General features: G+C 34.9%; 1 protein-coding gene across 2 annotated transcripts in view; it reads right to left on the reverse strand.

Annotated features, from left to right (window-relative positions):
• LOC114345184 (uncharacterized) overlaps positions 1-13,697 on the reverse strand; it is a 97,945-nt gene that overhangs the window by 26,232 nt on the left and 58,016 nt on the right. For both annotated transcript variants that reach the window (XM_028296006.2, XM_028296005.2), the window contains exon 2: positions 9,628-9,722. In XM_028296006.2, coding sequence (XP_028151807.1) covers positions 9,628-9,722 — 95 coding nt within the window. The remainder of the gene's footprint in view (positions 1-9,627; positions 9,723-13,697) is intronic.

Raw genomic sequence — 13,697 nt, forward strand, 5'->3', positions numbered from 1 at the left:
GGTTAAATCTTCGTATTTTGTGCTAAGGTTTCTCCAGTTACTATATGGACAATTATTATTGAAACACCCTGTATATTACGTCTATGAATCAACTATAACTTCCGCTAATGAGAAGTTAATTGGTATTTAGTGTAACTCAATCGTATGTTCGCGCTGTAATATGCGTATGTTCTCATTTTTCAGATTTTAAATCGCTTATAACTCAAAAACTGTTAACTTGTCAGAACAATGAAAAGAAACTTTTTTTATTTAGTATTACCCGAAAAATCTTAAAAAATATTTTCCGGTGCAAAATAGAAGATTGTTGAAATAGCCGCACCGGCATTAAAATTGGATGGACGCATAACAACATTTTAAAAAGAACGGTCTAAATTGAAGATATACCGACTACTCTTCAGAATTTTATTATAGATATATTCCAGTGGCGGCTCGTGGCCTTGGAGACAGGGTCGGCAAGGTTTTTTTTGTCTCCTCATATAGGTATACCATCAAACTAAAAGGCTTAAATCATCATAGGAGATTTTGCTGTTTTTTGCTTTTTTTTTATTTGATGTACATTCTCTCTTGTTTCATGGTGTTTCGACAATATGTGTTGATTCTTTTGAGACAAGGTAAATCCCGTTTATTTGAGGCAGGAATTGGTGGTAATAAGAAAATTGATGAACAGTTTTTTGTAATGAATTGCAGTACTTACTACATAGAATTATACATACATATTTTGTAACTTATCCCACTTTATGAAAATATTTGGATCGGCATAATTTTTAAGTACCTAACTTGTAATAAATTGGAAATTCTTTGGCGAAGGTAACTTTTAAATTTTGAATCGTCAAAGAGGTCAAACATTTGCAAATCTTTAAAATTCGAAAAACGAGTATCTATTTGCATATAATAGTAGGTATCCAAAATTTCAAGATATACTTACTCGTTTTTCGAGATATGTATCATGTCGTTGTCTTTTTTGGGATGGTTCGGAAATATCAAGCGAATCCAAAACGTCACTGCGTTTATATTGGAAACTACTATCATTACGAAAATCTCTGAGATTTTGCACCAGCTTTCGTATTCTATTTTTGAAATAAATAATGTCAGTTGACTGATTTTGAACAACAAGGAATATCTTGGGCAAACTCTATCTTAAAAATATTTAAAAGAATATTAAAAGAGTAATTATTATTTAATAAAGTTCTCAAACCGATTGCTTCACGGATCGAGGTATCGCCACTTTCAAAATCATCGCCTTCGATAATAAAATCAAAAACTTCCAAAAGCTGTTCACGAAAATCTGCTACAGCTACTAAAACTACCAGAGATAATATGCTTAGATAAAACTAACCGAGATTTAAAATTTCATCGCGTCTGACAAACTGTTCGCTTTTTTTCGAAACAAATTTGTTCTAAAGCAATAATCCGTTTAGGTGAGCTGAACTGGCAACAAAAGACGATATTCTTTATTTTTTTACACTTATCATGTAAAACTAAATTCATTATATGCGCATAATGGTGAGTAAATAAAGCTTGTGATGCAATAGTTTTAACTTTTGTCTGGAGACCATTCAATTCACCACTTATCACAGCAACGCCGTCATAAGATTGCCCCAGTTTGCCCTACCGATTTATTTTTGATATAAAAAAATTTGAATCTGTTCTTTAAAACACCAAAAATATATTCTGCCTTATTGCTTTTACTCACGTCTCTAAAACCTAAAAACCTCTCATAAATATTACTACGTAACGCGTGTCGAACAACAATAATTGATAATTGTGAATGACATGATAATCAGAAGTTTCATCTACTTCCAGTGAAAAGCAAATGGTTTTCTAAATCTCAGATTCAACAACGTTATTCAAAATGTAACTATTTGATTATATGTATTAGTTCATTCTGTATTACGAATACACTTCGAATCAGAAAGTAAATACACAGGTACATATTTCTAAAACAATCCATCGTGTCCACTAAATGATAATTCCTGACAACTTAAAAAAATTACAATATCAATTAAACGACGTAAAACGGCGTGATTATTTTTGACAATTTCTGCCGATGCATGCTTCCAAATGGAACGCCAACCGGCAGACCGAAATATGCCGTACCTGCCGCTTAACCTGCCATGCCGTATCTGCTATTGCCCACGGAGAGAATGTAATGTTCGCTAAGTTCGCTTGCTCATCGACTTGTTATTTCGTTGAGTTTTACGTGTAAATCATCAAGCTACGGAGTTGGGGACGGCAAGCCGAAAAGTCAGATGAATGGCTCGGATCATTCATTTTTTGAGAAGTCTGTTATGCGCAGGGATCACTTAACGCTCGGATTGATCAAATCCTTTTAAAAACCATGAATAAAATTTAGTCTGTATTATCTGATAGATTTTTTTTATTTCACAGAAAATCTATATCTATAAATGTGTGGGTCGGCACTGCCGACCCTGACGGGCCGCCACTGATATATTCAGATATAATAAATCTGAGTTTTTAAGCTTCGAAAATGCGTATTATCGCATTTTTCAGATTTTAAATTGCCCCTAACTCGAAAACTAGCAACTTTTGAGAAAAATGACACCATACCTTTCTTGTTTAGAATGGCCAAAAAACCTAAAAAAATATTTTCCGGAGCAAAAAGTGTAATCTTTTGAATTTCTTTAAAAAAATTGTTTAAACAATTTCTCGCCAAAAAGTTCGCCTTGCACTCTTCATATTTCATTAAAGGGAACATTTTTGAATAGGAATCTGCAGAGAAACCGAATCATATTTTTTTCAGACGGGAGGGGCCTCACATCATGGACTAAATGTTTCTTGCTTGTTATTAGGCCTTGATAAAATGACTGTCTAAACAATTTGGCAACAAAGCCAATTGAGCCAATGGGTGTAAGGATAAAAAAGTGTTTAGGTTTCTACATTATTACTGAGTCATCATGTAGAAATCTACAATTAAGTTGAAAATGTTACCACAGTAACATGCTACAGTAGAGCCATCTCTAGGATCAGAAACAAATTAATTGAGGGTTCATATCAACCTTAAGTGTTTAAACACAAACAAATATTTAAATACAAAGAAACTTTTAACATTATTTTTATTTATTGTTTAGTTTATTATATTGTATTATATTTATAGTATCGTTAATTTGCATATACCTAGACAAAGGAATAATTCGTGAAATCTTTAAGCAGACAACCGTCTTTAGACATTCCCAACTTTCTAAGTAAAGTGTTTTATTTAAATAATTTTTGTTTGCGTGTTTAAATACTTTTATTATATCCTGAAACACGAAATATGAAATGTGCTAAACATGTTTATCCAGGTACTTACTATTTCGTACCTAATGTACCGCATAATTTCATTTATAACTGTAACAACAGTTAGTTTCCACGTTAATAAAAATAAACAGAATAATCAATTTGGACGTTACGAATTGTCCGGTACAAATTTGTAAAGTTACGAACTGTCGCCGTTACGAAGTGTCGCCGTTACGAACTGTCGCTGTTACGAATTGTCCGGTTACGAATTGTCGCGTTACGAGATGTCATGGAACCGTACATAGGATATAAAATTATTTTCTGTACGAAAAAAAAAATTGTTCAGTTTTAAAAATTAAATTAGTAAAATAAGTTGTATTCAATTGGGACCGTGCAAGTTCGGAAAAGCGACACCTGGTTTTATAGCTCAGCAACATTTTTAGCACTTTTAATTATATTGGCCAATTATATTAGTCCTGGCTGCTGGAGAGTTGTCAAGGCCATAGCCCAAAAAAATTATAAGAAGAAAAAGTAAGATTGAGGTTATGTTATTTAAAGGTAAACAATTGTATGTAGTAAATAATTAATTATTAAAAAGCAGTACTGCAAGCAAAATACAATTAATTAAATTTACTTTTATATAATAATTGCATATCATATCAATATAGACCATTCCAAGGTGACGTCATCTGACAGCGACTGGAGGGCAAAGCTCTTGTAAACAAAGTAAAAAACCATTGTTTAATTTAAGAATATGATTAAAATACCAGCGTTTTGTTCAGTTGTAAAGTGTTCCAGTAAAAGTAAAAGATAAAGTGAGTTTTTTTATAATACCAGCCGCATTTAACGACCGAGATGTTTTAAATCACTATAATCACAATGCACTGTAAACAGAACGACGATATGGGTCAAGAAAACTGATTTTCTGATTATACCGGGTTGTTGCATCCCCTATGAGGGTGTCCTATATCTAATATTTGAAATTTTTGTAGTTAAAACCAGATTTCTTATAATAAAACGAGAAAATAGCAAAAAGAACACCGAAAACACAATTTTTGCCCCTCAGCGACACTGTCAAAGTCACGTGACCTGGAATGGTCTATTGTAGAGCAACATATACTTTTTCTTCTTCAATGACAGTAGGTATGATATATACGTCAATTTGTCAATTTCAATTGACAGTATGAATTATTTAAGAAAGTTGCAATATTTCTCCGCTATTCACGCACGATCGTTTTTCGTGTCCCCTCCAAGTACTTGCACATATCGAATAAGATGTGACATTGATTTGTTATCTGTTAGTTCTTATAACGCTATTGGTTTTCTAATGTGTGTTAAGTCTAATGCAGTTACCACCCTGGATTATCCGATTTGATGACGATATATAGAAAGACTATACCTATATACCGTGTTTAATTATATAAAGAGCTTTTAATTTGTAGTTACTACTGTATTTTGAAATTGTACGATCCGAAAAAATACATTTTATTGCAAAACATTTTTTAAAAAACACGTTTTCGGCTGTGAGTTTCTTAATTTATACTTTCCGTAATTTGTTATTACTAATTGACATGCTTACATAACAATTAATGGACATAACAACTAATGAACTTAAGAGTCTACAACTACAAAGTGGAAATTAAAAAGGAAAGCAAAACTAGTTCAGCACCAAAACCCAGCCTACCACCATATCCGTTAACACTCAGAAAAACAACAAGTGGGATGTCACATGCACAGACCACGAGAATCCATCCTCAGCCTTAGACAATCCAATCAAAATCGGAAGAAGTCAATGGACTATGGAAAGAAATCAACCAAACAATTAATGTCGACAGGATGTCTAAAGGAAATAAAGAAGGAATTATAATAGACCAAAGATTTTAAGGAATATTGCTAAATATAAGTCTTTCTATAGAAACAATCAAACAGCTAAAAAATCTGCAAATCAACATAACATCACTGAGGCTAAGGGGGGACACGGAAGGAGTAGTGCCACATCAACTACATAACAGTAAACACTATTGACGGCGTCCCCTGGAAACGTCTACTAGTAGACGGCTAATCCTTCCAATACCGGACCAAACCAAATCAGATGGCAAACGCCAAGCCACAACGGTTCCTCTCAGAGCCAACACTGACGGTAGCGAGCATAAATATCGAGGATATCACTACAGCAAAACAATACATTTTATCAGAATTCTGCAAAAACACGAAATGTGAGGTATTGTGCATCCAGGAAACCCACAGAGACCTAACTGCAGCGAGACCGAAAATTACCACACAATAAGCATGGGAGTTTCGATATTTGTGAAAAATCAAACCATAGTCTCATCGGTGGGAACAACAAATGTAAACGGTATAGAGGTAATAATCATTGAGATCAAAAATGCACAATAACCTCGGTATACCAGCTCCCAAACAAGCCTTTTATATTTTCACCCCCAACTAACTTCCAATCACAACGGAATCAGCTTATACTGGGAGACTTTAACAGTCACAGTTTACTCTGGGGATATGCAAATTCGGATGCAAATGGAGACGCAGTAGAAGCATGGGCTGAAACGAGTGGCTTCACTCTAATCCACGATCCTAAACTTCCACCATCTTCCACCATCAGAGCAAAGTTTGGAAAAGGGGATATAACCCGGATATATTTTTCAAGTAATAACCTCGAAGACCGATGTACCAAAATAGTATATGGCCCCATACCAAAAACTCAGCATAGACCAATAATTGGTATAAACATCTTTCCAATTGTCAGACCGCAAACTATTCCATTCAGAAGGAGATTTAACTTCAAAAAGAAGGCAAACTGGCGAAAGTATGCAGACATACTAGATTCTGAGCTGCTACACGTCTTGAGCCAAAAGTAGAGAAGTACGAAAAATTTTGTAGAAGTAATAAAAAATGTGTCTAGAAAAGCTATCCACAGAGTGTGTAGGCAACAATATGTTCCCGAGTGTCGAGATGTCCAGCGAGTCCAAAGAACTAATGAGAACATACGAAACCCTCTATTCCACTGACTCTTTTAGCCAAGAAACGGTTGATTGCGGAGCAGTCCTACTCCAACAGCTGAGTCAAGCCAGAAAGGAAAAGTGGATTGAAACCCTGGAAAAAATGGACATGACACATAGTAGCAAAATAGCATGGGGCCTTGTAAAAAAACTTAGCGGTAACCCAAAAGAACATAAACCACCTTGCAAGGTTACAGCAGGCCAAGTTGCTACTCAACTCCTTATGAATGGAAGAACTAAGAACACATATAAAGACCCATATACTAGAAGAGGATTGAATCAGGAGACAAACCACCTAGGAACTCCTTTTACACTAAAAGAACTCCACGACGGTATGAATAGGTTAAAGAACGGGAAAGCTGCAGGTGTGGATGATATATGCAGTGAACAAATAAAGCATCTAGGCCAAGGAGCAAAAAACTGGATCTTGCAACTTTACAACACGTGCTGCAAAGACTGCAAAATTCCAAAATCATGGAGAAAATCTAAAGTGATAGCCTTGTTAAAACCAGGAAAGGACCCAGAAAGTCCCAGATGCTACAGACCTATTTCGCTGTTGTGTCACTTTTTTAAACTATATGAGAGGCTTATCTTCGTCAGAATAGAAAAAAGTGTCGACAAGCACCTCATCCCACAACAAGGAGGATTCAGACCCGGCAAATCTTGCACCGGTCAAGTCCTCGCACTAACAGAACACATTCAAGAGGACTTTGAAGAAAAACTTATAACAGGGGCTGCTTTCGTAGATTTGACAGCAGCCTATGACACAGTAAGACACAAAACATTGCTCCGCAAATTATACGATACCCTCAATGACCACCATCTGGGTAAGGTCGTATATTCTTTACTGCAAAACAGACGTTTTTTCGTTGTGCTGGAGGGTGGAGAGTCCAAAAGAATGGCCTCCCACAGGGAAGTATTTTAGCACCAATGCTTTTCAATATATACACAAACGACCAACCTACGCCGACTGAAACCAAGCATTTCCTCTATGCTGACGATCTCGCAATATGTGCTCAAGGAAATAGCTTTGAAGAAGTGGAGGAGAAACTCGAAAATACCTTAAAAACAACGACAGAGTACTATCTACAGAATTCCCTGAGACCCAATCCCTCTAAAACACAAGTCTGCGCCTTCCACCTTCGCGCAAAGGAAGCCAAGCGAAAACTCCAAATTGTGTGGAATGGTAGTATACTAGAGCTCACAGACCAATTAATATATCTTGGAGTAACTCTGGACCGGCCCCTCACCTACAGACAACATTGCACAAAAACGAGAGGGAAAGTAACAACTAATAGGAACACTCAGGAACAGCATACTCAGAAAGCTAACGGGAAGTAAATGGGGTGCATGTCCTGGAGTCTTAAGAACAACGGCACATGCACTGTGTTTCTCAACTGCTGAATATGCGTGCCCAGTTTGGGGCAGATCTGCCCACGCTAAATAAGTTAATACTGCGCTAAATTAAACATGCAGGATAGTAACGGGGTGCATGAAACCAACGCCAGTCTCAGAACTATATAAAGCAGCGGGTTTTGCAGAACCCTCAACACGCAGAGGCGTTGCAGAGCACATAGAGAAAATTAAACGGATTGCGGACGAGCGGCATGCCCTATACAAAGCTCGAACACCACGAAAGCGACTAAAATCCAGGAAAAGCTTCCTTGGAATAGTGCAGGATGAACCGCCTGAGTATTTTCCTCTTCCTCAGGTTCAATGCACCGGCCAGTCTCTAGACTTTAAAACTTGGAAAACTATGAATAGGATAAGAACGGGAGTCGCTCCAGTGAAATCAAACATGGTAAAATGGGAGAAAATAGACCAAGATGATGTAAACTGTGACTGTGGAGAAACGCAGAATACGGAACATCTTTTTTCATGCAGAAACTGTCCTTATCGGTATACCCTCGAAGAGTTTGCCTCGATAACGAACATGGAACCGACGTAGCCCGATACTGGGCCGAAATTTTATGAATGACATGTCCGGACACGATAAAGTGAAGTAAAGTACTGAGGCTAAGAACCAACGAACTACGGAAGATGGTCATCAGACAAAATCCGGACATCATTTGCAGTTCGGGAATACTTTTCATGCCGTAAACTCAACTTCCAATGATCACAAACTTCGATGGATATTGAAAAAGAGATACACTAAACCACAGAGAAGTAGCCATTTATAACAAAAATAACCTAGAATGTAACGAGGTAGTAGTTTACATTCAATATTTTGAAAATGTATGTATTAAAATAGGTAATACTAATATTTTTCTCTGTTTATAGGAGAGGCACCGACAACCTAGCTCATGAAGACTGCAGAGACTGTAGTACTAGCAGGAGACTTCAACGCACACCACACAGCATTGGGATGTGAACTCATACGACGTACAGGTGAACAACTTCTAAGATGGAGATAAGATGATGACGAACCGACAAGAATCAATCCAAATCCAAGACAACGAGACTCTACGTTGGACTTCTTCATCATCAAAGGCGTTATTATGGAAGACATGACACACTACGAATGCAGTTCCGACTACAAACCAGCAACAGGAATTATAACGTCAAGGATAGACCTCCCAACAATTGAACCCGTGGAAAGATGGAAATGGAAAGAAACAAACTGACCAAACTACATAAGGCAGCTAAACCAAATGGAAAAAACCGTCGAAGAAGTGGAAAGAACAATAGATGATATCACTAGAAGGATACAACGGGCAATGGAAAACATCAGAGAAATGACGAATAACAGAGGACTAATCATCCCGAACGAGCCGAGAGAACTGATTAAGGAAAGGAACAGGACCAGAAAGAGCATTCCAAAGAACAAGAAGAGAATTTAGATATAGGGGACGAACTCTCTGAAGAAATAAGGATAAGACTCAGCAGTCTCACTGAGAGCAAATGGCACAACATCAAGAAAGCAGAAGAAAACCATGGAAACGTTAGGAAATGCGGAGAGCCAAGACGAACGGAAAACAAAAGATGCCCCAAATAATCGACGAGCAAGGAACACACTTCGAAACACAAGGAAAAGTGGATGCAATTGCAAGAAGAATGGCAGAAACACAGGCAAAATTAGAATATATCAGACCAGCAAAAGCGAGATTGACAAATCTTCGTCTATAGAACAGTTTGCGAACGGTATGTCAGTAGTAAGCTCATACAGAGCGTTAGTTTTGGTGGTGGTGGCATAGTGGTATGGAGCGGTATTGCTTTGAAAGAACATACCGAACGTATGCAGCACAAACAATTTGACTTCACATATTTTTGTCTATGAGTGTATTAGAATTTGAAAGAAATGTTGATTGGAAGATTGTTTAAAATTTTAATTAGGCCCGTACATACCTTGTACGGGAATAATTATTGTAATATTTACCTCCAAAAGACATTCCATTCCATTTATAGGACTTGGAGGTGGACTATCCTCTTCTTTTTTGAAGCCTGGACCGTTACTCTCATGTTTACCGTTTCCTAAAAGTGTAAAGTATGTATAAATTTCATTCTCGTATGATTATGTGTGTTTAAAAAAAAATGATCAATTTTCAACGTAGAATTGTTAAAACTGATTTGTCAAAAAAGTTAAATTTTAAAATAGGGAAGTGTCTAAAGACCTATTTCTGTATTAGGATATTATAGATTTAGGTATATAAATAGTTTCAGTAGTTATTTAAAATTTTGATAGAAATATTACAGTATCAAAGACATACTAAAAAGAGTAAATATGAGTATAGGGCGTGGCATTAGTGCGAGGAAGGCCAATTACTCATTTGTCGTAAGAGATATGAAAAAAATTGTTACTGTAAAAGTTGGGAAATTGATAGATTTTAATGGAACACCCTGTATATTTTTACATTTTGAACTGTCCTCGATGTTCTTGTTTTTTAAATATCTCTCCTATGGCGCTACAGCCCAAGTTGAGTCCTGACTTCCACCAGCATCCAAGCCTCTCTTTCATTGGCTGCTCTGTTCCAGTTTAGTTATCCACCTTACATATCTCTTTAGCAGCGGTTCTCACTTCGTCTATCTACTTCTTCCTTGGTCTTACTACTAGCCGACGTCCCACCATAGTTCCACAAAACATTCTACTAAGTGTTCTGTCATTCTTATAAGGTGACCTGTCCAGCGCAATCTTTTGTTTTTTTTTTATTAATTTCATCAATATTAACACCATATACATATTTTGTATAATAGTTGTAGAGATTTGACACTAGAAAATCTATTCATAGTCAAACAATTTCTAACATACTTTATTATTGTCCACAATTACTAACCTATCGAAATATTTAATTTTGGCATACCGGATTAGTCGAGGTTTCGAATAAGTATTTTCTGAGTTTTCTTAAATAGAATAACCCTGTATTTTAGTATTGTAATGAAATGCTATGTTATGTTACTTTATTATTTCTTAAGCATTCCCTGTACTCGTACCTAACTGATTTAATATTTTCATAGCCAACCTAAAAAAAATTCGCCTAATTGTTGTTGCAATCATTGATGTTTGGCTCAAAGAATCACAAATAATTCACTAATTAAAGCAGTTAGGTACCGGGAATGCATAAGAAATGATAAAGTACAATAAAATAGCATTTCATTACAATAGTAAAATACAGGGCGTTCCATTTAAAAGAAAACTCAGAAAATACTCAGATCAAGTTTCGATCAACCTTGTGTAACAAAATTAAATATTTCGATATGTTAATAATTTTAGACAATAGTAGACGATATTAAAAATCATTTAAACAAGAATATATTTATTTATGTCAAATCTCTACAATTCTACAAGGTAGAATTTTTACGAATATTTTACTCCCTAATATTTTTACGAATTTAATAAAAAAAACGTAATTATCTTTTAAACTACCTCATATGTATAACATTGCAAAACCTTAAATTAAAAAAACGAGTATACCCTGTATATTTTAAAATACACAGAGTATTAAAAAAAATAAGTCTGTTCCACCCTGTCCTATCCATGCCCCAACTTTTACCATAATATTTTTTGTCGTATCTGCTGTTGGTTTTCTTCTGTGCACATATTTTAAGCATCCTTCTGTAACACCATATTTCAAATGACTGTAGCATACTTATGTATTCTTGCTTCAGTGTCCAGCTTTCAAGTCCATATTATAGTACCAAAAACATGTAATATCACAGAGATTTTAGTTCTAATACTCATACGCTCAGTTCTGATCTAAGTTCTTTATTGCAGAGAAATGTTTTCATTTTTAGAAAGACATTTCTTGTTATTTCCTGGCATCCAGGTTCTCAGGTATTTGAATTTATCAACCCTTACTATCGGTATTTCTCCTAAATATAATGTTTGTTTGTATATATGTTTTCTTTGTTAATATCGCATGTATATGTATTTAGTCTTTTTTATATTCATTTTTAGTCCATATTTGTTACAGAAACTGTTTGTTTTGTTTAGTGGTAGTTGGAGTTGTTCAACAAAAGTTGCCATAATCACGGTGACTATTACAAATAGGGAACTTGAATAAAATTTTAAATTCGAAAAAAATGTTATAAATCACAACAGAACATAATTTAGAACCTGTATCAAAGATAAAAAAGTTTTGTTTCTTTCGTTTGGCCCCTAAAGACGACTAAAAATTCAACTTATACCAGCCACCCCAAAACGCGTCGTGACGTCACGCCGTTGTATGTTTACATTCTACACCAATTGTATATATAATTTTAAATTAGACATTATAAACGTTAGTAAAAAAATACAGTTATGTGACGTTAAAAGTGTTTTTGATCGTTTGAACTAGTCATAGAAAATTTGTACTTTTACAAAATGGTTTTATTTTCAATAGTGAACCTTCTTTTCTTTCCTTCAAAAACTGTATCAAACTCCAATCTCAACAAACTGGTATATATTATTACAACGACATACGATAAATGCCATTAGAACAGTGGTTCCCAAGCTTTTATGTGTGGCGACCTACCTTCTGATGTTTTTTCATATTCGCGACCCATCCCTCACCTATGATGTTATATATTTATGGTATTCATCTGCTGTAAGAGCCACGCCGCGACCCACCTGAAATCCGCTCGCGACCCACTAGTGGGTCGCGACCCACCGGTTGGGAAACGCTGCATTAGAATATAAATATTTTTCCTTTATTCCCCGACGACGAGCTGGCCAAATACCCAAGTAGATGGAGGCCAATAAACTAAAGAAGGAGAAGAAGAATATACCTAAATATAACGCTGTGTATAGGTACACACTAACGTGTACGCAAATAAAAAAGTTAGAGTGTCAGAGTGTTGGAATTTGTTTAATCGCGTTGTGTTTACACTTTAATTTTAATATTGATTAGTAAAGAGATTTCTTATTTTTTATTTGTTTAGTGTTTGTTTTTAAATTAACTATGCAGTGTGGGCAATTATTTAGTTGTTTTAATGAGTTTAACAACATTTTAAAACAGTATGAAAAAGTTAACGAGACTATAAATTAATATATATTTTTTTAGTTATAAGTGAAATAGTATTACCGTCCAAAATTAAAATAAAAGGAAGACCTAAAGCTTTCAGAATAATAATTAACTTGTTCTGAAGCTATTTCCTTGTCGCATTTTTGTAATCAACTATTCTAATTGGAAACTAAGCCACAATTTAACTAAAAAAATGATTTTATTAACGTTTCGACGTCTAAATCGGACGTCGTTGTCAAAATACAAAATATCAATAAATTAAACAAAAATGTTGTTGCTTACTAAAAATTTTTTTCTAATAATTTATTTAATCTGACTAATTTTTGTATTTTGACAATGACATCCGATTTGGACGTCGAAACGTTAATAAAATCATTTTTTTAGTTAAATTGTGGCTTATTTCCCATTTAGAATAGTTGATTATAATAATTAACTTACGTATTAAAATTATTTTAACAATATTTTGTACGTGTCATGTCAACTAAATACATATATTTATTTTGCTAACCTAAATATATACATTGATTCATTACAATTAAGTTTGAAACATCTGAATAGTTCTGCTTCCTTTCCCTTAACAAATATTTTTCTATCAAACAAACACTAAACATATCAAAATAGCTTGTACCAAAATATACAGTCACTGCGCACGCTAAATAATGACGTCACTGGCTTGATGAAGTTTAATTTACGTGTACCTAACTTTTTTATTTGCACACACGTTAGCGTGTACCTAGACACAGCGAAATATAACCGTAATAATAACTAATGTAAAACTATGTGAGGCCGCGGGTCGTTTGAACTATTTTATACCGCAGAAGACTTTAAATATGTATTTCTAAGTTATTACGAGTTTTTGAAGCGTGAAATTTTGGAAATCTCATTTTTAAACAAAACTGAACATTATTATGTAATAAAAAAATGTGCAAGTTCCCTATTGTGATCGTTGATTCCAGTACCTAAAGGTTTCTTATTATTCGTAATTTGTCAAATGCTTTTTCAAAATCAA

This window comes from Diabrotica virgifera, chromosome 6, assembly GCF_917563875.1.
Source record: "Diabrotica virgifera virgifera chromosome 6, PGI_DIABVI_V3a".
NCBI classification, from domain to species: Eukaryota; Metazoa; Arthropoda; class Insecta; order Coleoptera; family Chrysomelidae; genus Diabrotica; species Diabrotica virgifera.